Source organism: Anser brachyrhynchus (assembly GCF_964034855.1).
Source record: "Anser brachyrhynchus genome assembly, chromosome: 18".
NCBI lineage: Eukaryota > Metazoa > Chordata > Aves > Anseriformes > Anatidae > Anser > Anser brachyrhynchus.
In genome coordinates this window covers 6,019,029-6,044,533 of record NC_137711.1, presented here as the reverse complement: position 1 = coordinate 6,044,533, position 25,505 = coordinate 6,019,029, and the positions used below count along the sequence as shown (strand labels likewise).

Genomic DNA, 25,505 nt, shown 5'->3' with positions numbered 1-25,505 from the left:
AAAACAAACTTTTGTTTGTGACCCCCCCCCCCCCCCCCCCCCCCCCCCCAAATTAAGACATTTTGACATTAGTCTCAGATATTAAAATCATCACAGCAGCAGCCAGGAGAAACTGACTGAATGCTGCACATCTCAGTTCTTCCCTTAACACAAATGCCTGCTGAGCTGTTCGTGAAAACTCTGCGCTAGCCACCAGGGAAACGCAGTGAGGGCTGATGAATAATGCATACAAATCAAAGTCCATTACATCTGGCAGGGTGACCATACAATTACGCAATGAACAATACTACTGACTCTGTAAGCTTGATTTTGAGCCCCGTTAGACAGATGCTAGGGTCAAAATTGGATGACAAAACTGGATGCATGGAAAGGATCTTACACCAGGGTCCTTTATCCAGCTCTCAGCTTCATACCAGGACAGGTTCACTGCAACTGGCATGCTACGATGCCAGGTTTTCTCTCAGCTACACAGACAACGGAGCTACAGTACCAGAAGATGCCAACTTATTTTACATTTAGTCAGACTGATCCCCACCCTTCCATACATTCTTGGAGTTGATCCAGCCACATACCTAAAAGGAATCATGTGTTTTCTTAAATCCTTATGGTACTGTGTATGTGGCATCTGTTTGTTTTTTCCCCAACACAACTTTGTGCAGCAATATGTTGATAAGACTGCTCTTATTTATTTTTTGTACTTTTCGCGGCACCGAAGAGTTGTAGAGGTCATATGCTAGAAACAGCATAAAACACAGAGGACCATCAATGTTCAAGAGCTTACGAGACCCCACTGGGTCTGGCTGGAGAACGAACAGCTTAATTGTGACTGTACCTGCTTTAAACTATTCTACGGACCTTCATAAGTTAGGACAAATCCTTGCTGTATGCATCTCCAGTTTGTAGTGTTTGCCAAAGCCCTGCCTTCACCTCCTGGTTCTGAAAATCAGGCATGTTTACGGTCTTCTTACTGGTACATCAATATACATAAGGAGCTTGAGTCTGTAACTCGCAGTAATGCAAGCAGCCCATGTAACTCAAAGGGATTTCTTGTACGAGTAAAGATTAACAAGATTTAACAAGACTGACACAGTGCTCTGCAGAACACAACGTTTTGATAAATGGTGCTCTTGTAGCAGCTTATTCTAGGCCCATTCTAAAAGATTCAAACTGATAGGAATTATTCTACTTCAGATAAGCTCTGAATAGAGTTCCAGAACACACATCTGGAGGGAGACCCATCTGTATCACCATCTTTCTTTTTGAGTTTGGATTTCTTTAATTGTGATTTCCCCAACTGCAACCCAAGGCAGAAGTGAAGAATGTGGCACTGGGCTTGTACTATTGCTACACAGCTCAGCTGGTTGTGTGGCTGTGCCATCAGCAGGCTTGCCCAGTGGTGTGTATTTCTTTTACAAACAGTCAGCATTTCTTTTCATTATTTTCTGCCATTAGAGGGTAGCCTGAGTGTATGGGAGATGTCAAGATAGTAAACAAAACAACCACCTCTGATATTAAAGAAGTAAGTGAGGTCTATTTACTCCCCAAGAACAGAAGACTACTTAAACAAAAATAATCAATTTTAGGTTAATGCTTTCTTAAAATACGGTTTTCTTCTACGACAATCCAAGAATTGTCAACATTTACACAAACAGTTGTTGTAGGGCAATATTTATCCTAGCAGTCTCTGTGGGGATAACAGCTGTTTGAGGTGAAGATCTACTCCTTTCCTTCTTCCCCACCCCAAAAACAGCACATAATAAAAGAACAAATTTTCTTCTTTGGGTGGGATTTAGTTAATACAATTGCAAAATTTTTTGGTGAATTTGGCATGAGTAAAATGACACTTTGTTATGACAGGCATTTAGCAAACTATTTTTACCACATTAGGATATCAACATTTTCTTTCTTGTAATTCTTTTGCTAGCTATTCTATGTAGAAGAAAAAAAACAACCAAACAAACATGTAAGGCTTTGTGGACCATCAAGCTATACTACTGAAAATTAAAACAAACAAAAACCCAAACGATTAGGCATTCCATTTTGGAAATTAACTCAATAATCTAAAAGTGATCACTAATCACTTGTCATCATACATCTTTAAAGGATTTTTAATTCACAATTATAGACTTGTCACAGATCAGAGGCTAAGTACACATTAAAATGTTAGGCCATAACTGTTCTGTTTCTGTTCAGCACAGTGGAAATCCACGGATAACACTACAGCAATTGGAATAAGTGTCAAGGTGATACAGATGCCTAGCAAATTTTAACTGTCTCAAAAAGCACAACAGTTCTCACATCATGTCACTTCTGATCTCAAGTGCTAATCTTTCTCTTCTTCCCCAAGCAACTTTTCATTCATCTCAGGTTTAGAAGAAGACAAAGAAATACTAGATATAGACTAATTAAGGAAAATGTTAAAGCCCAAATTCCAAACACCTGCTGAAACACCACCACCACTTTCCTTCCATCTGTGTTCAGCCATGTTCTTGAATTTAGTGCAGTATAATGTGCACAAGTGCTATAGTGAAATGGGGTTTGGCACTAGAAAATGATGTGGAGGACATGCACTGGCATATTTTCTTAGGACAATTTTCCCCCACATACAGGCATTTTGCATAAAAGCTGCTTCTTCATAATTTAACACCCCCTACTCTTCTCCTTGGCACTGTTTCTCAAAGAAGTTAATCTGCAAACCCAGAAGCTACAGGAACTCATCTGACATCAGTCAAGAGAAACTAGTACAGTACTAGTCAGATTAGCATTCCAGCTATAAACACAACCTTAAGTCAACATACATGAGATCAGAATCAACTTACAATGCCAGCACAGACATTTGTGCTGGGTTTAACTAACGCAATATAAAACTGGTATCATTTACACTATTTCATCTTTGAATATCAACTAGCCGTGTGCAGCCTTATCTCACGTAAATCTGCAGTAAAAACAATGGAAGATTTGGACCTGGAAGCCTCAAAACCCTCGAGGTGTCTTTTTATTGCTTTATAGTTTGTCTGGGAAATTATTTCTGTGCAATGTAGTGCAAAGCCCTGTGACACTGATTCGGCAGTGAGATATGAGTCCACTCTTTGACTTACCCAAAGAGGGTTCTGAGCAGCAGCAACTCTTTAATGCTCTGCAACAATTAGGGGAAAACATTTTGACATACCTGAGCAAAAGGTACTACAGAAAGTTCTGTTTAAATGAATTATATTTCTCTAGGCTTTAAGAACCACAATCCCTCCTAATGGATTAAAAGGTGAGATATTTTACTTAACCTCCTACCCACGCTGATATTAAAAGGCTAGCATAGGAATTCTTTAACAGTCCTCCATGCATTACAAGACCTAAATAGTCTTTACGAAGGAAGAGATTTCCAAACTTCACTCCAAATCACAACGGAGAAGAGGATTGCTACACTTCCAAAGCTCTAATAGCACTGGGCATTGCCTCGTTCTGTAGAAAGCGCAAAAGCTGTCTTTTTAAGAGCCTGATCCCTTTCTCCTCCACTGCAGTCTGGTCAAATGTAGGGTGACTTGAACAGAACAAGATCGGAACCCAGATCTGCACCTAGCAATTATGTAAGAACCTTGTGGTTCTTAGGTTAGGTAAGTTAGCAGAAACTCAGGGGAGGCAACACTCGGAATCATAGAACTGACTAAAAGGAGGGGACTGGTTTTGCTTTATGCTTTCCTTTGGATGGCTATTTGACTATTTTTGTCAACCTTACACTTGGGATGGAGATAGAAAGGCAGCTGGTTAGACTCTCAGTGTAGAAGAAAACCCTGAAAGGCTCATCATTATCTGAAGCCAACCCAGCAATGTTATGAAAGGCCACTTCAGTCATAGTCTTCCTAGCATTTCAGGGTAAAAGTATCGTGTTTTTTTTAAACACATGATTCAAACTCCTAAAATGTTTGATTCCTGAGCACTCCTGAGGAGGTGGTGTCCCCTTTTTTTACAAATTAATGCTACAGTCAAAGAAAGATACTCCCCAGATCTGCTTACCCAATTTGTGGCCTCAGTGTACAATTTTTACCATGCTTAGACTTGCACAGCACTTGATACATACAAAACATTTCTCCCATTGACCTCTTTTAGCTGTATCTCCTCAGCACTTCTGCAAATGGGGCCTCAGGGGAAAGAGGAAACATATAATTAGTGACCACCCTTGAAAAGTTTGATTAAAGTGAGTTGCCAAGCAACACAAACTCTGGCAGAGACAGGGATAAAATCCTATTCTCTAGAGAAGCCTTAAATTCCTATGTGACTATCTTTTCCTCTTCCTGCAGTCCCCTCTATTCACTGTGTCCCGCAACCTCTGCAATAAAATGAGAAAGTGCTAAACTAGTAACCGTTGTGCAGGCAACAATACTTCTGTTATTTCATACTTGGAGTATTAAGATAACTTTATATTGTGAGAGTGTATAAATTCCTCACTTGCCTCTCCCCTTCTTTTATTTTAGAAGAAAACTAAAAAAAGAAAGAAAGAAAAATCTACCAAATGGCATAATTCTAATATCTACCAACATGATCACAAGGTTAGGTCTTTCCTCTCCTTGCCATACCTGTCTCAGACCTAATTTTCTTCCTTCTCTCTCTGCCTCCCCCATTCCACAGCACCTCATTCAGGCACAGTCTCCTCCGCACCGTCTTTTCGTCTCCCCAGCCTAGCCCCAATACAGCTGTCTTCACCCAGCCATCCAGTCCCAGTTACAGCAGGTACCAAAATCCAGCCCAGAGCACTTCATCTGATAAACATGCGGGCTTTGTAACTTATTTGAAGCTTATGAGGGAGATCTGATCTTCCCAGATGCTGATTCCATTTTTATCACACTTACGTGTACATGTGTGTGACATGGTACACATCTGTTTACAAATACGCATAATATTTAGCACCATAATAAACATTCATGCACTTTACGTGAAAGTAAGAACAATAACAGTTCAGATCAAATAACCTGGGAAGCAACCAGTAGATGAGATGAATACTTCCTTTAAGAGCAGGTTACAGAGGAACTTGTGGGAGGGGGAAACACCCAGGGAAGTGAGCACATGGACCAGCAGCTGCAAGAAGCTTGAGGAAAGGGGCAGGCACTGCACTCAGCAAGGACACGACCAGGGACAACAGCTGTTGGAACACATTCTACTGAGCCCCACTGATTGTTAGTAAAGGTCCTGAATGTAATCCCAATAGGAGAAAACTGTGAACCAGTGCTTAAGCCTTAAGGCCTTAACACCCATGGACTGTCCTTGCTCACACTGACATGCTTTCTCTGGCAAAGGATTCTCAGAGCTGCTCCATCCCCCTTCAGCCCATAACCTGTATGCATTTTAAAGAGAGGCAAACAAGTTTGAGAACTGTTTATCTGCAGTAATAGCCATCAGCAAAAGCTTTGGAAAAAAATAAAAATAAAAATAGCCAGCCAAGAGAGATCCTTTATCTAAGACCTTCCAGCCATTGCAGCCAGAGGTTTAGGAATCTCCTGAGCCAGGGGTTGCACTCTATTAACCTGGGAATAACTGAGAGTACCAATAATGACTTCTTGCTTCAAGTTCCTTACTACTTGCAGAGCAAAATAAGGCCCCCAGCTCTCATCTCAAGGAAGAGACAGCCTACAGCTAGTGCGCGTCAGACGTATATTTAGCGAGATCAGTGGAGCTGAGCTGACTTACTGTGTACAATATCAGTTAAGCTGGAGTACTATCCAAAAGCTCCAATTAGGAGGAGAGCTCCATCCTGTCAGGCACTAGATAAATACCTACAGTCATGCATGCCCTATCCCAGGGAGACAAGCTAGGCTGCCTTCATATGCTTCTAATTGGGCTTTCCTTGAAACAGATCCCAAGTCTGCAACATTTGCAGAATGTAGTTGTTTGTTTACTCCACTGGACTGGAACATGAGAATTACTCTACTCTACCCCTTGCGAAATGCAGGCCTTGCCAACATAGCAAAGGATAGAACTCAAAGTCTAATAAGAAGGTATAAAACATACCTTCATTCTCCAGGCTCTAGGTATTTGACTGGCTCATCAGCATCTGTCCATCATAAAAAAACAATAAATAATTGTATCAGCCCTGTAGGCGCAAGAAACAGGACATTCATAGTTCAGGCATCTTCAGCTGCCTGCAGAAAGTTGTTAGCTCCATCCAGCTCTCTCAGGTGACATTTTGGCCTTCCTCTTCTTTCAGAGAGGAAATAGGGGAAGAAGGGAAAAAAGAAGAGACAGTGTACATCTATATGCCTTTTTTATTCTGCATCAGAAGGGAATTGACGTTTCTCTGATGGCCCACTGATAGCTAATTTGCTCTTGAGTCACCCCTTTCTGACACAGCCTTTCACTGTGCTTTTTTCATTGTCATTTACAGATTGTTTTAAACAGCTTGCATAAGTGTCTTCAACAATGTAGAAATGCTGAGCATCTAAATATGGTATGAGATCCATACTGTGATTTACATCATAACTCATCAACTCTGTTAGAGGAATCATTAAGCTCATCATAAATATCTTCAAAAAATGGTTTTGAGCTAGATAAAAGAATGAAAACAAAACCCAAGTCCCAAGTCCGAATTTCCGTCTTGTAAATAACAAGCAGAACATTCTCTTGGGGGCAGTGGGAACTAAAACTAACTGTTGCCCTTCTTTGGGAACAGCTATGTTAGGTAAGGCACAAGGGAAAAGAGGCCACATAAAACACTTGTAATGTTTCAGCATCACCAGAGTTTAACCTGGGAAAGCTTTTACTGGAATGCTTCCAACTCTGCCAGCTCTTTTTTACATAGCGGATTTTATTCCACAGCTGAAGACCTTCAAAATAACAAAACTATGCAAAGGAAAAGCAGATTGACTTTTTGGCAGGAAGTCAATGTGCAAATACTAATGAAATGATCTGAGTAAGCAGTCAAACTCCTCAAAGGTCAACAGCTACATAGTGAAGAACTTTAGAGCATTTATGTTATTAACAATTTTGTCTTTCAGGATTCTGACAGTTTTTGTGCTCCAACTTACGGGTTTAAAATCAAGATCTGATGACTGAACAGTCAAGCTCTCTATATTTCTATCTCTGTGATTCTTCAGACAAAGAGATTATCTTGTTCCTATGGAAGCCACCAGGCTCCTGAATGTTTAGGACCAGAACTAAAAGCAATTAGGAAAGTGGACTATCATCAGTGCTCTTTCTCATTTGTTTCTGACAAAGTGCACTACAAAAAAACTAATCCCAGTGCCATTTTCCATTGTCTACAACCTTGCTATTAGTATATATCCTCATTCTTTTACCTATTCCTCCATTCTTTTTTTTATTCCATCCACCACAACCAAATGCTTTTTATCCCCCTTACTGGTCTACTCCTGTCCTTTCTCTCTCCTATCTTAGAATTAAGGAATGGGTGCAAGCAATGACAGGAGGTGAAGAGAAGAAAATTATGCTCAGGAAAGCAAGTGTATGACCTCATACTCCCTAAGCTTTGAAATACTTTAGGTTTAAAATATGTCACTTCTATTAACAGTACATGAAAGAACATTTGCTCTACTCTTGGTTGGTATCATCTTCTTAAGTTGGGAATTTAAAGAATCTTTTATTTTTTTGATGCTGCTTTAGATGGCCCCCTCTTTTTGCAAGTCTCCATGAGTATAACTTTTGCCTCTTAAATCACAAGGAAAAAATGTGCATGTAAGGTTAGGCGGTCTTCCTATTTCATGCTCAGAAAGTACACTGGATAAATTTAAACTCTATTAGATTCACTTTAGGCCCTTTCCAAGTAAACACCCTAAATTAATACAAACAAGGTTTATTTCATTTTAGGAGTGCCTACACTACTTCTTGTAGCCTTTTAATTAAATTGATGTATTTAAAATCACTTTTTATTTAGGCTTCGCCTACAGAACATGAGACATCCTTAGCCAACAGAAAATCATAAATAAAAATACAAAATACTAGCAGAAATTACTGAATTTCCAATTCTCACTGCCCATTTAAACCAGCTGAAACACAAAAGGGTTGAAATGGTTCTTTCTGTAAAAACAGTAGGGGTTGATATCATTTCCACTTACTGTACTACCAACTTTTTAGCTTCCTTATCCCTAACACAGGTCAACTATAAAAGAAATGTGAACTAAATCTTAACCTTCCATGACCCATGGAATCAACAACAGCTTAACCTTTCTGATCCAACACTTACTAAAGAAAAGAAAAGATGAAGAGAAACAAGATGGGAGCACCCTATTTCTGGCTATATTGATGTGCTTGGGATTGCTGGTCAGATCCCATCAGTTCCAAATCAGAGTAATAAAGAAGCTGAAATGAGACTTCTTATCTGCTAGTTGTATTTCAGCATCTCTCACCACCAATCTGAAGCATACGGAAAGCAACTTCCATGCTGGCACGATGCCCTTCCAACTCACACATCAAAGTGCTGTCTCTTCAGACATTGGAATTGAGAAGGCCTAAAAGTAACATCTATGTATCTAACTTATTTAAAGAGTGTCACCACTGCAGGAGAAAAAGAAGAGCTAAGAATCACAGAGAAAGCAATCTTAAGGAAAAGCAAGCAGATGTAGAAGGAGGTGGGAAATTAATACAGGTATCTAGGTTTAATGCCCAGCATTAAGAACCTAATTTATATAAAAGGGACGAGTTGTTGGCTGTAACACTACCAAAGAATTTATGGCAAGTATGAAAGAATCACAGGCACCTTATCCAATCTGTGAGAAAATGGGACATACCTGGGCTTGGCTAAATCAGAAATATTCGATCAATGTATTTTTAACTCTACTGCTATAGTATTCAAAAGACACTGATTGTGAAAACTGATCGTGAATAGCACAGTAAGTTCCAGGCTTCTAAGCACTTACTGCAGTAACATGGTCTGTTTCCCAACATCTTTGCAGTCCTTGGAGAGGTGTAGATGCAGATTTAATGAGCAATGCATACCATCTGTTAATATTGCCTTTAAGAGCAACTGAGAAAAAAACAGCAATACCAAGAGTGCAAGAGATGGCAGAAGCTTTAAAAAATGGACCATCCATAACAGGGTTCTCTTTGCATGACTGCTGTAAAAACAAATCCCCCAAAATGAGCAAACTACATGTTTATTTGGTAACTGTTAGAATATTTAAGTCAGTCTTAAATCTGGATTAGAACCATGGAATAAACATTTCAGTTAGCAGAGCTAGTGGCCATATGACTTCCAATTCAAAGCCTAACTTGCCACACTGATGCATCCCAGATCCCAGGGCCTGATCCTGCAGCACACATGCTTTGAGCTAGCTCCTTTATCTTACAAAACAGAAAAGATCTTTCAAGTTGCACTGATTTACATAAACACAGGATCTGTTTGCTTGTTATTTTGCACTCAAGCCTAGAGGGTAAAAACTGCTGTAATTCTAATAGAGTAGTATTTCTCACTAACTCACTGGGGTTATAGCTACTTTGGATGCTAGACACTGGACAGTCAAGCCCCTGGTCCCTAAAGTGTCTAAACAGAGAAAGATAAGTCTGACAGCACAATACATTTTCAGCTATTAGATAGGGCTACTCAACTTAATCTCCTGAAGCCATTCAGTAGACAGTCACAAACAGAGGGATACAGAGAAACTACTTGGTGTTGCTCCACTCAACAAATGCCTCATTTGTCTGCAATGTGAACCTGATCAAGTGGGAAGAACTGCTCAGTGGCTGGCCAAAGTGCTAGCTAAAGATCCTACTGTGGGGCTGTAATTTAGAGCCAGGTCTAAAACCCTTGCAACATGTGGCTGAAGCTTCAAAGCCTTTCTGTGGAGCTGCAAACATTACTCAGACCCCGTATGTTGGGAGCTTATATAATGCCTAGTTCTCACAAATTAGTCTTCTAAAGAATATCATGAGACCTTGTATTTATATAGCACCGTGTATTTCCGTTTTAAGTAAGAAAGAGGACACTTTTCATTTTCACAATATCTGTTCTCATTGGTCTACTCACCTCAGTAGGTGTAACAGTTGTTTTCATTTTGATGATGAACTCTCATTTCCTGAAGGATAAGGACTGTACTTCCTAATGGCTGTCAAGACAATAACTTCTTAAGGGATCTCGCCTCTTTCATATAGTCATACATTTCAGTCTTACGTTAATATTTTTCTCTTTTTCAAGTGAGTTTTGAGAAATTGCCAAAAATCCATTTGAACATTTCAGGTTTACTTCCACAGTCCCAGTTTTATTTGAATACACTATTCAATCTGGAGGGAAATAACAGTAGGTCTGTAGTTTGCATGATGAGTTTTCTTTGGCCTAGTTTATCCTACATAGCTTTGTGACAAGAGCAGACATAAAAGCTCTTTGCAGTCCTTAATCAAGACATACTACTACTGTGATAACCAGAAAGCAAAAGGATAAGCCAAATCACCAGGGTTCAGAAACAGAGATGGTCACATGAAATAAAATGTTTACTTTAATTACTAGAATTCCCTGACAGAGTTGTAAGTTAATTATAAAGTTAAAGCCATGTTACCTTACTTTATGTTAGTATAAACATGTAGAATATATTTGTAGTAAGTTAATAATCATAAAATTTTATGACATAGTGACCCTTTAAATCAGAAATGCATTCGTTTTCAGTGAGTTTAATGGGTAATTAATTTATACTCCCTTTTCCCAAGCAGATTAATGCAATTGCAGTTAAAATGCAAAAGCATACTTTCCTATGACTTTTCCACATCTCCTGCAGTGAACACAAAAGCAAAATATTTCTGCCTGTTTTCAGCATATAATGATAGGAATCAAAACCCCATTCAAAGCAAGACATAATTAGATGATAATTTAAGCATGCTTCCTGTTAAAGAGTAAGTTACGTTGTGTTTTAAACAAACACCAAAATCTAGTTGTTTAAAGCTAGACTGTTGTCATTATTTATTCAATCAAAACCCATTTCATCTTCTGTATGTCATGTAGAAATTGCGTCTACACCAATCTGGCAGGCACCAGGTACTCAACTCCTTTCATCAAAGGAAATCATATTTAAAAGAATGTATTTTACATTCTCCTATAACAAAATCAAACTCTTTTTTTTTTTAATTACACTTTTAGAATGGAGTGTTTCAGAAAATTACAAACACTTGAAAGCCAAAACAATTCCAATTTGCAACTTTAAGCACAGATGTGGTAAATAGGGCCCAAAACACATAATAAGGGCCTCCATCACTCTGCTTCTCTAATATAAAACCATCCATTCAAATTAAATGTCCCCAGAACTCTCCCAGCCACTATCAATCTGATTTCTTCTGCATGCTGTTCCCTCTCCCCTAGTTCCAGTCCCCTCCATATTGTACTGATGAAGACCTGATAAAGCTCTCTTCATGCCTCTTCTTTATAGATCCCTGCTGAAAGCCAAACCACTACACTGTAGTGCCCAAAATTTCCTCATATGTCTCTAAATGGATGAACCATTTCTTCATTGCTTTCCTCTTATTTTTTATACATTGTTTATCATCCGAAGAAAACTTCTTACACCTGCACAGAAGTAAGTACTGAAATTAAGCCTAGCCACGCTAGATCTCTGGGAACAGCCCTGAGCCCTACTAATCCAAATCCTACACTGTTTTAGAAAATAAAATTTCCCCAAAGCTCTAACTAATTTTGCATTTTGCTACATCTTCAAATGCCAATGAAATCCACCTGAAGGTGGATTTCCACAGAGGGTGGTGAAATCCACCAGCACTGTTAGCGACAGACAGACTGAAGAGAGGTAGTGGATATTTTGACAGTTAGGAGCAGTGACCACCACTTCCTTGTACCAAGGAAGTGAAAGCAAGATCTAATTTCTGTTGTTCTTACTTGAGCTTCTACTAATAACAACTCATCTCTAAACAAAGTAAAACTTTCTATGTCCACATTCATTTAAAATGATATAAACTTTTACTGTGCTATAGAGTAATATAAATAAAAATGTATAAATTCACTTCCATTCAGGAAAAGCCCAGATCAGCATCTCAAAGAGCAATAGATAATGGGATACTACTAACACCAAACATCAAGAAAGACAGTTAAAAACATTACAAACCGTATCTCAGTAACCTAACAATCTATAGGTTCAGTCAATTTAAAAGATCTAGGAACAGAGGTTTAGTGGATTAGTAACAACAGACCATTAATCTCTGCAGCCTCAATTTTAATCCAGCAATGACCAAAGTGATTGAAAATCATTCTGACCACATGACTAGCAAAGCTTCTAAGCGTGGTTCTCTCACATACCTGAATCCCACAGCAAAGGTCACAGGGTGTTTTTAATAGGACTTTTTACCACGAGACCTCTGCTAAATACTTGACTAAACTCAATGCCAACATTTTTGGCAGAGTAATTCCATTGCATACTACCTCTAGGAACTAGGAGCTGATCTGAAGCTTCTATTTTAGACTTTATTTCAGTTTATATTAGCAAGGCTTGTACTTCCCCACCCTCCCCCCGGCAGAATATCCAAAACACATTTGTGTAAAACAAATACTTTTTTGTTTCTACATAAGACTTTTAATCAATGTGTAGGTATTGATGACTGTCATTCCAAGCAAATGCCAGGAGATTATTTCTGTAGCGTTTATATAATATGAGTGAAAGTAACATCCAAAACACTTAAGAGTTTTTTAAATGAACTAGTATTATGCTATGTACTCTGTTATTATACCTAAGAATGCTCTATTTCCAAGATTTTAGGTTCTGGGGTATTTAGTGACTAGAATCGATTTTTAGATGTCCAGCAATGTGATGATATTATGTGATCAAGATACAACTTCATCTTTTGGTCCTCCAGAGCAATTACCAGGAAATCAGTAAAGCAGCCATTGAAAGGGAGACCTTTCAGAAATGATTTATATTCCACTGTTATGTGCTGCGTTCTGAAATCTGAGTCACAAGTTCTTTTTCAGGAACGTTAAAAGGAAGATGATGACTATCTTGTCAGATATGCTCTTTTATTACTGTGAAGTAAGGAAGTATTTAAAAACATGAAGACATAGAAAGTCCCAGTCACAAAGAGTAATGAAGTTAAAATGGGAGAGGTAGGAGCACAAGTTATGAGAGTTATGTTTTTGTGTAGCACCAACTAAAACCAAAGCAGGATAATGGCTGGAGAAGAAAAAGGAGAAAGTTTGCAGGTTCCAAGCCCTTTGATAGTCACAGACCAAATACTTAAGTATGATGTAAATGTATTATAGAGCTTTATCTATCCATTTTTATAAATAGTGCAATAGTTAGGTAAACTTTCTTACCACAGTATAAATTTATTCTTAACACCACATATGAAGCCTGACCTCATTTAAAACATGAAGAACTTTTCAATTGATACATACTGACTATGCTACCACCTTCCCTCAGCAGTAGATAGGCAGTGTTTGGTTTGTTTTGTAACAGACAGAGGGATAGAATGAACCACACGTTTTTTTATATATTCCCCATGAGAAGTTCCCTGTATCAGCTTGACTAAACTCTGCTTTTGCAATTTAGACCATCCCAGCTGCTTGCACAAAATTGGCATGAGGTTTACCCAGGCACCGCTGTCCAGCACCCGGTATTGTGGGTCTTCCCTCATCACACAACCCAGCGGTGCACACAGGCAGCCCCACCGCCCATCCCTCCAGCAGGCACATAGGCAACCCCACAGCCCAGGTCTCTACACAGGATGTCCTCTTTATATCAGTACTTGAGGTCTGATCAAAATAAATTTAAAATTTGTACTGGAAAATAAGTGGAACAGAAAGTCACACATGAAAATGATTGTGTACTGTCACCCATCTCTTGCTATTTTTGTTTTTGTTTACCACAGTCTAGGGGTAATCTATTTACTGTTGTGAAAAATGGCATCTGTATCATTCAGGGCATCCATGTAGAGAGAGTTAACTAATTATAATGCAAATAATTTTAATTCTGATTGTACTCTCTCTTGCTATGTTAGTCATACTAGCAACGTTCACATCTTGACTTTACCACACAAAGAACTAATATGGTTTTACCTAGATCAAAACTATTTTCTATACAACTGCTTAACTTAATCAGCGATTATGAAAATTTCTGCTCATTTTAGCTGGGCATTTCCAAAGATTTTGCATTACTCGTTTATGATACCACTGCTAGTCCTTGATTCAGCAAAGCATTTAAGCACATCCTTATTCTAAGTTATTTTACACAATTGCATATTAAGACTCAGATGCAGCAAAACAATTAAGCATGTCTTTTACGCTTTGCATTTTGCTGAATCTATGTATTAAAGTATAACGATAAAATCTAAAAAGGATGAATAAGTTTTTAGCTGACAAGTATGAAAACACATTAATGTTACCTAATAAAGGTAAATCGTATTATTTATTACTCTATATTGCATCCCCTTCCACAGTGAGCTAAATACCCGTGACTCTAGAGCAAAGACACAATTACAGACTGGCAAAGATGAACTGTTAACACCTTGGAGAGAGCCAAGAGGTTTACTGAGGATAAAAATTATGCATCTGTGGGTAACTTTAAATCCCACTTGCAATTACTAACTGCCTCAGGATCATCTGGGCAAATGAGAGAAGACTGGAGTCCTTGCAGATTACTTTGCTTTCCAGCAGGCATGAAAACTTACTACAACAATAAGATACCACTTATAAATATGAATATTAACAAAAAAAATATATAAATAAATGGTGAAGCCAGGCGAATATACTGGAAAATAAAAAGCAGGAGTTAAGACATCATGAGCAAAATGCCCTGAGGCCACAAAATAAATTCACGTATATATATGCACAGCATATCCAATACTAGAGCAGTAAGTAAAGGAATCTGTTGGTCTGCTGATACCATGAACTCCAAAGAAAATGTAGGGCCAGAATCTGCGGTGCCCTCAACCTTCTGTTGTTGCTTACGCCAGCACAAGGCAGATGTGAAACATGAGGCATTCACGTAGGTGCTGCACTTCAAGGAACCTGTTCATTACTCCTAGTCACAATAAAAACTTAAAAGAGGCCAACTGAACGAATGTTAAAAATTTAAGCAGAATTTAAATAACATGTTTATGGAAGAACCTTGTAATATAGGACTGAATTTTACCTTAGTAATACACTAATTCCTGGAAAGCATGCAAACCAATTTAAGTTAAACTCTAATTGATGTGTTTCTTAAATACACCATAAATGTACTTCCTCATACCTTCACTGCTAGTATTATGAAGGAAAAAAATACCTTCTAATGGACAGGCAGAGAGAGGAGGAGGGATCCAGACCCTGAGAGAACACACCAGGCCCCATGCCGTGACTGTTGCATGAAGCCATCCAAGTTTAAACACCAAGGATAATTATGGTCTGAATTTTTGGGTAGACCTATGTGGAGCCAGGAGTTGGTCTCAATCATCCTTATGGGTCCCTTCCAACTGGGGATATTCTATGATTCTATGATAAATCTAGCTGAAGCAAACTACATGAGGCAAAGGAGCAGAAACTACCACAAGCTCATAGCCCTTCAAGTTTTGCAAGTTTGGAAATGGTTATTTTAAGTTTCTCGGGGGCAGATTTGCCTGGTTTTCATCATCCAGCTGCAGCTGTCCCCCTTCCAGTCAGAAATCGAGAGGCAGCTTAGTATGTACCTCAGAGAAACTGTTTCCAGGAAGATGTTTCCAGAAGGCATTTGCAAGCACAGGAAGCGCCACAGGGGGCAGTCACCTGCCTGTGGGGCACAGTGTCCCTGAGGTGAACAGCAGGTCCAGGGAGAGCCACGCAGTGCAGCCACCCTCCTGCCATCACCAGGCACAGCTGTGGCAAGGAGAGGAGACATGTCCCCAGCGAGAAGGTCCGCTGTCAAGCTGATTAATCCAGTCAGCGAGGCGAGGTGAGGTGAGGAGCAGCAGAGCACGCATGGCTGAGGGGCAGGCGGGGGGCTGAGGTAAAGGCAGTTAGTCCTGCGCCACAGAGGCACCACACGTGGCTTCTCTTGCCACAGCAGTCTGAGCCGAGGCTATGCGGCTGTGTAGGATCAGAAGTGACATGGAAGGGAGAGGCAGATCCTGGGGGTGCTGGGGTGAGGCTGCAGAGCCCGTGGGCTTGCCCCCCAGGGCCTGTCAGCACCATCCCTCCTGGCTCATGGGAACCCATGGGCTCCCTCATTTCACTGAGGTGATTCAGTGTCAGAGCCTGACCAGAAACAAGGTTTAAGAGTAATTCTAGTGCTTCAAGGTGGAACTGAGAGTGAAAATGAATTGTAATTAAATATTTATATTGCTGTTGGGAGATTTGTCACACAACATTTTACCTCAGATTCTCTGTTGTGGAAGTGTGACCAACACTACTTACTATCTGCAAATTCTTCTAATGTTTACGAATGAACCACACCATTGTTTTTTTCTTTTTTGTTGAAGTACAACCCAGTCTCTTCCCATCCATTACTTTCATTCTTGGAAAAATCCAGACTGCACAATCCCATTCAGACAAATCTGCTGATAGTGGCTGTTCACACCCTCCAAAGCATCAAACACCTTTTCTTTCAAGCAACAGTTGCCCTTCCTTTCCATAACTAACTGCAGCTTCCCCTATGGGAAATTACATACCTGCAAATGCTATGGCTTTCTACCCATGTATGAGCAAATAGCTTATTCTCCATGTAATTTCATTTTTAGAGGACTGTGCATTAAAGTATTACTATGATTTACTGCCAGCATGCACCAATCTTCAGTACCACCTTTCTCTTAAAGAGAAAATTAGAATCAGTTTCTTTTTTTCTGCCACAGTGGCAAATGCAAATTAACGCTCCTTCTAGCAGCCCAAGTATGTCATTTGGCCAAACAAAATTTAGCTGTGGCAGTAGCAATCCTTCCCACTCCTTCAGTTACCCAACTGCCAGAAGAGCTATCAGGCAGTTTGCTGAAAGGCATGGTCATTCCAACATCACTTTGAACGATGCAGTTTTGGATACTCAGGCGCACCAAAAGGCCTTTCAGTATTGCTCATTATCTTGCAGCATTAAAAAGGGGAATTCTGTAGGAGTCCTGCTATGCTAGTCTTTCTACCCGTGGCAGAACAGAAAAACTCCATTCTGAGGACTATTCTTGAAGCAGAACAGGGCATTATAGTAGTTAACAGTAGGAAAGAACTTAAATTGGAAACAACCCACAAAACTGACAAGATGATTTTGCAAAAAAACACATTTTCCCTCTAAATCCATCTACTCAAACATTACTTCCAAAAGCTAGAGATGTCAACACATTTAGAGTTTAGCTTCCTCCTCCCTGCATGTGCTTAAAAGCCACTTTGGACCAGACAGTGCACAACTCTGTTCCATGCTTAAAAGCCGGATGACAAACATAGGGTATTCTGAGCTTGATCAAGTTAAGCACTTGATACAGAAAGCAAGAAAGAATGTCAGAATGAATAGATAACATTATGGATAACACCCATCTTTATTTCATTATCTTGTTAAAAAGTACATTCTAATTATTATTTTTTTTTTATGAACTACAGCTGCTGTGATATTTTTCTAGTAATAACATTACAAAAGATGACACTGTGGGACATATTAATTTAGTATTATTTTACTACAGAAATACAGATCCACAAATCTAAACCACAAGTACTTTTGTATGGAAAAATACACCAAACAATGAAAGCATCTTTTGTTTAGTTCTGCCCATTACTTTCATTAGTCTGGGTCTGTGTGAACTAATCACCAATCATTTTTCAAGATAAATAAAAGATAAAAGGAAATATTTTAGGGCTGTAGCCCTGGGTAAAGCTGTACATGGCACCCCATTGTTCTCAACAGCAGCACGGAGATCTGCCATTTAAAGCTTTTCTCATTGTCAAGCATTAAGTTTTTGAAAGTTGTAAGGCCCAAATCTCATTAACACTAAAGCCATTTATAACATTTTCAGAGTTACAAGGTCTTTTAAAGTGGGTATAAATATAGGTATCCTTATGCCTTCTTACCTCAACTGTCAACTGCTAAGTACTGCATGAAAACCTTTCCCATATTGGTAAATAACTTAACACTGCCTATGACACAGCCAGTACTTGCCTGTATCACCAGAAAGGTTACTATGCTACACAGAACATAGGTCTAAAATGTTTCAGTCATCTATTTTTGACAATAATAACTTCCTATTATATCTTCAAGACCCAGGGGAATTTCAGTGGAAGACCCTTGATAGCTTTTTAACAATCAACTGTTAAATCAACAATAAAACATTCTACCTTGAATTCAAATGTAAACAGTTTGGGCTATAAATTACCCTATTACCCTGTTTCTAAAGAATGTATTTCCTAATTATTTAGCATTACTGTTTCAATTTATCTATCACAATGGAATTTTGTTCCATTTTTTCTCCACTGTATGGACAGGCACTTTTGCACCTTCTGATGGCATTGGGGGTTGGAACTATGATGATCTTTTAGGTTGCTTCCAACTCGAGCCATTCTATGATTACAATGGAAATACAGTCATACTAGACAATATTGTCTCTAAACAAGTCATTAAAAACTTTGTTGCCTATTTTCTGTTCCTCCCAACATGATGCATAGTTAAGATGAAAGGAAGATAGGATCAAAATAACACTTATCACAATATGTCAGTGTTGTCCATAACTGTCATCTAGTTTTGTCTAATGCTTGAGCTGGTAATAAGATGATGTTAAACAGGCTTATATAGTCTTCTATTAACAGCCCAGATGGACCGATCTTCATTCTTTGCCATGTTAAGTTTAGCAAAAAACAATTGGTAACGGTGAAAACAGCAGTTCACTCCTCATCTAAATGACAGCCTATCAGCCAAGTGGGAAAGCAATGCTTTGACCAATAGCAACAAATCAGAAAAGCAGCCTTTTATAGTAGGCAGAATTCCTTGTTCATTGTTATACAAGGAATATTCATAATGCAGATGGCAAGCCCTTTCAGTCCTTCCTGAACTCAAAATCTAGCTGTAACAGACTTTAAAACAAAAATATTTTCAAGAGCAAAATTTCTCTCTAACATCAGCTGTATCTTAAAGACTTAAAGAATACCTTTAAATTGAGAGTGCTTATTTGAGTTGGGGTTTTATTCTTGTTTTAAATAATTTTGTTTTGGAGGCTTAGTATGTAGATCAATTGGATTACCAATGAGGACAAGAGGTCCCTTTGAAAACTGGATATATTCATCACTGAGATTTGGAAAACAATAGCAATGATTACCAGTTTCTTCCCCTCAGTTTATTGGATGGAAAATAGCTCAGCATAATATGTGCAAAACTATTCATAAATGTTCCTTTCTACTACCTTTACATAGGCTAAAAATATTGGTGTTGTTTTGACACTTTAGCGCCTATCTGGTCACGCTGTAGCTGTAAAACTAACAACAAAAATAGAATGATGAAAAACACGGGACACACGCACACACAAAAAAAAAGTAAAGCAGACATTTATAGGAGACTACAAGGCTATTTCCATAGAATTCTAAAGCAGAAACATCTTCACACCTTTTGAAAAGGCGGCAACATCTCTGAAGTGAGAAAGCATTCAAATGATAAGAAACTGAGAGTCTTTGGATACAACATATGGCCTCCATCCTGTGTTTGAATGTGAGCAGGAGGATTGAGTCCACGTGGATTTTCAGTAACATCAACAAACCCCATGCAAGCATGAAGGTTTGCCCACACACATGAAGCTGTGGAGACAGGATAAAGCAGAAAAGAATACTATAGTGGATCGGATGCCAGAAGCTCTTAGTCACCAGATGCACCAGGCTGCATATTCCACATGCCTATGCGCCTAGTGATTGCTTTCCTCTCACATATATCTGTGCTATGAATAATTCCTTCCCCTAGGATATCGCATTTCTTAAGAAAAGTGCCAGAAAACGCTATTTCTGTGACATTATTTGAGAATAATTAACGTGGTTTCAACATTTTTGTCCAAACATAACAATGAAGCATTCAGCATTAGCTACCAGTGGACATGAGAGCCTTGGTATTCCCTTCTACAAGCACACATGCTGCCTTGAATTACCTCCAGTTGTATAAGGGCAGGAGAAGAAGAGTTATCAGACCTTACACATCATCATTCAATAGCTAATTCAAGCCCTGGCATAATTTAGAGATCCTATAGGACATCTCTGTGTTATGCCAGGTAATAAGAGCTCAGAGACCGAAGCAGAAGCAAGATGGAAAATGAAGTGCAGTTGTGCTCCAAGAACACTCATAGACCTCAATGCCAGGAGATGCTCAATACACAGGAGATTCCTTGATACCCAGAAGTTTTTTAATACCATCATAGTTGTTCATGAGACGTGATTTATGACTCCTGTGTGTTCTGTCAAACAGGCTGAAGCAGTTATATCATAGAAGGGATGTGCCCCTACCTGACTTAGGATGACAGCAAAGGATGAAAATGCTTTCAAATAATGAGAGCTGTAGGGCTTGCATGAATTTCATCCATATTAGTTCCCGCAAGCCAAAACAGTAAGAGATAATATATCAATTCATAGGAAGCCACAAGGATGTTGAACATGCAGGTTCTGTAAATCATTTTGTTGATGGATTAACAGAAAATGTACATAGATATCTTCTTAATCAATGCCTACTATAGTAGCACTTCCTTATTTAAATGAAGTATCCTGCAAGGGTTTGAAAACAGCATTCTGATTTTTATCCTGAAATTGATTTTTAATATGTAGAATCACAAAGAGTGCACACGGTTTATACAAATGACTATGCAAGCAAATGTGGCAGCCATTAAGGGATCAAAAACATCTCACTTACAGCTGAGAACACTGATGATAATTAATCTTAGGTAGTATTCTCACCCAGGAAGGATATTTTGGTCATCATACCAACAACTATAATTCTTTTTCTATACAAACAATATAGTCCTCATGCTGTGATTATCTGCATCTTCAAAGGAACAACAACCAGAGGGGTCTTATTTCAGCATTCTATGTACAGGACATCTTCACTTCAAATACTCTGTGTTCCCTTTATGCTGTGCTATCATAAAAAGGAACAAACCCTCAAAAATCATAATACAAATCATGACTAGTTTTCCTCAGAGACTACAACTCAAAGGAATAAATATGCATCATGACATAGAAGGAAAGAGAGGGCTTTTATTTCTTTCTAAAGGACAGAAATTGTTTTCCTGGTCCTTCAATGTATTCTTATTTCTTGTTTGCATCTGTACAAAGAAACTAGACTCTCCTTTCAAACAAACAATTTCAAGTAGCAAAAGCCTTAATTCAGTATGTCAGGAGAACAAAAATACTCCGTTTACGTTCACTGATACATCATTTCCCAAACATACAGGGTAGTAATTAAAAAATATATATATATTTGTAAATATCAGTACCATTTCTTCCAAACCAAGCAATCTAACATACACACAGGTAACTGACCAATAAATAATATGTTAGGTATAAAATATTTTGAAAAAATATATACCTCTTTTTAATAGATTAAATTGCTTTCCATATTCTAAGTACTCTGAAGGTACTACCAAAACTTACAGTCGTACAAAAATTCACGCAAGACACCAAAAAAACAATTGTATGTTATATTTTCATTATTTAATCTAATGAAGATACAGTGTATGTATTACATTCAGCACATTTTATGCGTAAATGTCATGTAAATACATACCAAAAGACAGTGTGACGTTACATCAAACCTATCTTTAATAAATAAGTTTACTAATAATGATAAATTACTCATAAGCCAACTTAATAGTCAATTCTGTTCAGTGACTAACATCATCCCTTTGAACAGCAGCCCTTAAAAGGCCCTAGTCCAAATATCCACTGAAATTAGTAGGAAGGCCATCACAGGTTTAAATACACACTGAATTTAATCTTTGCTAATGTTCAGGAAAGATCCACGCACAGAAGAACAGTCTTCATTGCTGAAACAATTAACTCACTAAGAAAAGAAAAACGCTACCACATTCCTTAATTCACGTTTCTGTAATTTGCAGCAATGTGCTCAAATAGTGTCTTTTTTAAGAAACATGTTGAATGAACGACCAGTGCTGAAGTGCTAAAAATACATAGTTCTGAAAACCAGTGTTAAGCTGCAGCAAACCTTAAGAGGCTTCATTACACTTTCTCTTACTTAGACTGTTATCCAAACATCCCAGCTATATAATATGCTACAAAACGTAGTGTAAAAAGGATGACAGATACAAAGCATTAGTGCCAGTCAGATATCTACAAATCTTAATCCTTTTCACCAAGATGACGAAGGATTCCTGAAAAAAATAAAAATCCCTAAGAAGAAAAAAAGGCTAAATGCATGCATTCATCCTGTGTGTGGTTTAAACAAATTATCTGAAACCACAGCTGTAACCATGAAGCAAAAACATCCTCATTCACTTATTGAATATATTCCTCAAAAAAAAAAAAAAAAAAGAAAAAAAAAAAGAAAAAGAAAACAGGCTGCTTTTAATGCTAGAGGGAGATGGAGGGTGCAGAGAGCCCCTGCAGGACTGATCCCACTCTCGGTTTCAGATGCCTGGGTTCCCATGTCTGAAGGTGAGAAAAAGAGGGGGGAAGCTTAGGAAACCCTGGCAGCTAAATGCGTGGCATAAGGACCTGCACAGAATGGGATAGCTTTTTTCTGTCTCGAGATATTACTGTCAGAATGGCCAAAAAAGGGATGAGAGTTTGTTTTTCCATTCTCACCGTGGTACTTACAGAAGTGCCTAATTTGAAGGGAACTGTACAGGTGGCATATCATGCTGAGCTAAATAGATAAGTGTGAGATTTAAATGGCAAGAGGCAGCAGGTTTTGCGGTTCTAAAGAGCGAGAAAGAGAATTATTCTGATGGTACCAGTGGGCACAAGTGGAAGGTCAGCTTGGGGTGCTGCCAGCGTCACCTGGGTGGCTGGTGGCAGATGGTGCTGGTCTGTAGGGATAAAAGAACTCGCGTACCCCGCAGGCTGAGAGCAAAAGAATTTGCTCAGGAATACAAGAAGTTTTGGGGTAGGCGCAGGCAATACAAATTAATGTAGATGCTGCCACCCCAAATGTCAGTACCAGTGTCACCAGTCCAAGGGTTGCAGGGGTGGATCAGCCGGGCAGTGCTGCAGAGAGCGCAGTCAGGCAGGCGCTCTCAGGGTGAGATGCTGCAGGCGCTGCTGGCTGGGTGCTGGGCCAGGCCCGTGTCTGCGCGGTCCCAGGGGAGCTCCGGAGCTCCCTCTCCCCAGGCACCTCCCGAGGGAGACTCTGTGATGCCCACCAGGATGCCCCGCTGCCCCCCTGCAGCATTCTGCCTGCTGTTGCTCGCGTTCCCATTTCTTGACTTACGCAACAACTCGGGGGCAGCAGCCGCCTGCAGGGAAGCGGAGCAGCAGGAGCCGCAGGCAGCTGAATCCCCACGGGGCTCCCCATAGTGTCCCAAACTAGAAAACTGGCCACCTCCCCTCCACTGCCTCCTGCAACATAATTATTCCAGCATGACTGACATGACAAATTAACAAGGCAGCCAGGGCTTTTGCAGCAGAAGGGAGTGTTTTCCCCAAGAATAAATTGTTCCAATCCTTTACGCTAGACACCCAGCCGTGCCTATTCATTAATTGGACAAGCTCTGGTGACAACTGAAATTACCTGATTTCTACATACTGGAGAGAGAGAGAGCATTTCAAGCTTAACATGAGAAGCCTAAAGCTGGAATCCCAGCCCCCAAGGCGTTCTTTGGATGGGCTTATTAAAAAAAAAATCATTTTAAGAGCATAGGCACAGCAAAGCTCCCGTTTAAAAGCAGAGACACGTTCGTTAGTATCATTCCTCCCTTTGCAGTCCCTGAACTGTGGCAGCAGAACATGACAAGTCTGCCAATGAACCGCAAACCTTGTAAGATCCGCAGATCAACCGAGTTTAAGAACTTCAAGAACTATGAAATTCTGAGAGTACTGCGATGGTGGGATTAATTATCACAGCCATTAGCACATTAGGAATTTTAAGCATCTCCTTAACCAGCACGCCGTGGTTATTTCTTGCAACCAACGTATCATAACCACGAAACAGGTAGTGGAATTAAGGGGGGCACTATGGTTGGGGATTTCTGTCACGTTCCACACATGATATGTTGTTCACGCATTTTTTGACTACTGATTTGACTTGGATGTAGCGGTACCTCTTGCCCCTTGCTAAGGGAAGCCCTGGGTACCCTGAAGGGTATTTCTCCCCCACACCCGCCTTTTCGATGCCGGTTGCGTACCTGAAATGCAGACGATGAAATTCGCTTGCAGAAGAAAAAGCACCTCCCAAACAATTTCCATCCTCCGATTCTCATGCCAAGTGCATCCCTCGGCGAAAAAAAATAACAAAGATCAATATCGCAGTTTGAACGATCCCAGCAATTTTCCTTTCGGACTTGCAGCCTGTATTCCCCAGATGTGCTGACAACACATGTCCGAGCTCTGTACGGCTCAAGCGAGATCCCTTCCCTTCCTTCGCCCTCCAAAAAAGAGCACGAAGCCGACCGCCAGCACAGGGCTCTTCCTCCACGAGCGAGTAAAAAATCCACCAGATTTCCCAACAAGACATAGACCACAAACCCCAACCGATCCGGTCCGGAGAGTGTCTCTATTCCAGGGCGGCCAGACGCGAGTTACCCCAAACTCCGCACGGCTCAGCGGGGCGCTGCCAACATGCCCGGGGCAGGGAGGCGGCGGAGGGAGAGGGCTTTCCTCTCCGGCTGCTACAAAACGAGCGGAAAAAGATTAATACCCGCTGCAACGCCTTCTCCCGCCCCTAGAGCCCGGGGAGGGCAGCCCGGAGCGGCAGCCGGCTCGGCTCCAGCCCTGCCGGGCTTTTTCTGCAGTCCCAGCGAGCCCAAGCGGCTTTCCGCCGCCCGACTGCAGGGGTCGGGCTTGCCCCGCGTACGGGGCTGCCCTTCCCCGCCTGGGCTGGCCCCGGACCCGGTCCTGGGTCCCCCCCCGGGTCGCCCCCGCCTGTCCCGGTGGGGCTGGGGGGGTTACATCGGCTCTGCCCCCCCCGGCGGCTCCGAGATGCCCCAGCGGGGGCTGCTGTCAGCAGCGGGGGCTGGTGCGCAGCGCCGGCCGGCTCCGCTGAGGCTGGCGATATTTTCAAACTTGTTTAAACAAGGAGGGAAAGGAGAGAACGCCGAAAAATAGCAAACTTCGGGCGGGTTTGGCGCTGGGGAGGCAGGCGGAGCGGACAGCCGGGAGTTGGCGAAGTGCTGGCGCTGCAGCGCGGCTGAGCGCATCCCGCACCCGCCGCGCTCCTGCAGAGGCACAGCCCCGCTCCCCGGCCCCAAATAACAGCGTCCCCTCGGGGGGGGGCAACCTCTTACTTACCCCAAATCCTCCCGGCGGTTAGCTCGCTCAGCTCACCCGCTGCGCCCCTGCTGCCCGCGGTCCCACAAGCGAATCGAGGGCAGGCTCGCAGCCGCTTTGCCGCAGCCGCCCCCCGCTCGCCCCCTCGAGCAGCGCGGAGGTACCGGGGTCGGCCGCCCCCCCCCCCCCCGGCCCTATCGCCGACTATTCGCCCATCGCCCCCCGGCCGGGAGCGCGCTGCGGGATGCCGCGGGGC

The 25,505-nt window shown here is 40.7% G+C and overlaps 1 protein-coding gene across 2 annotated transcripts in view; it reads right to left on the bottom strand.

Moving 5' to 3' along the window:
- CA10 (carbonic anhydrase 10) overlaps positions 1 to 25,505 on the bottom strand; it is a 201,363-nt gene extending 175,858 nt beyond the window's left edge. The window contains exons 1-3 of one of the 2 annotated variants that reach the window (XM_080560449.1): positions 25,271 to 25,504; positions 24,509 to 24,651; positions 24,169 to 24,256 (exon numbers count right to left, since the gene is read on the bottom strand). In XM_080560449.1, coding sequence (XP_080416575.1) covers positions 24,169 to 24,229 — 61 coding nt within the window. In that variant the 5' untranslated portion in view covers positions 24,230 to 24,256; positions 24,509 to 24,651; positions 25,271 to 25,504. Of the gene's footprint in view, positions 1 to 24,168; positions 24,257 to 24,508; positions 24,652 to 25,270 lie in introns of both variants that reach the window. The other variant, XM_080560450.1, reaches the window with a different exon arrangement.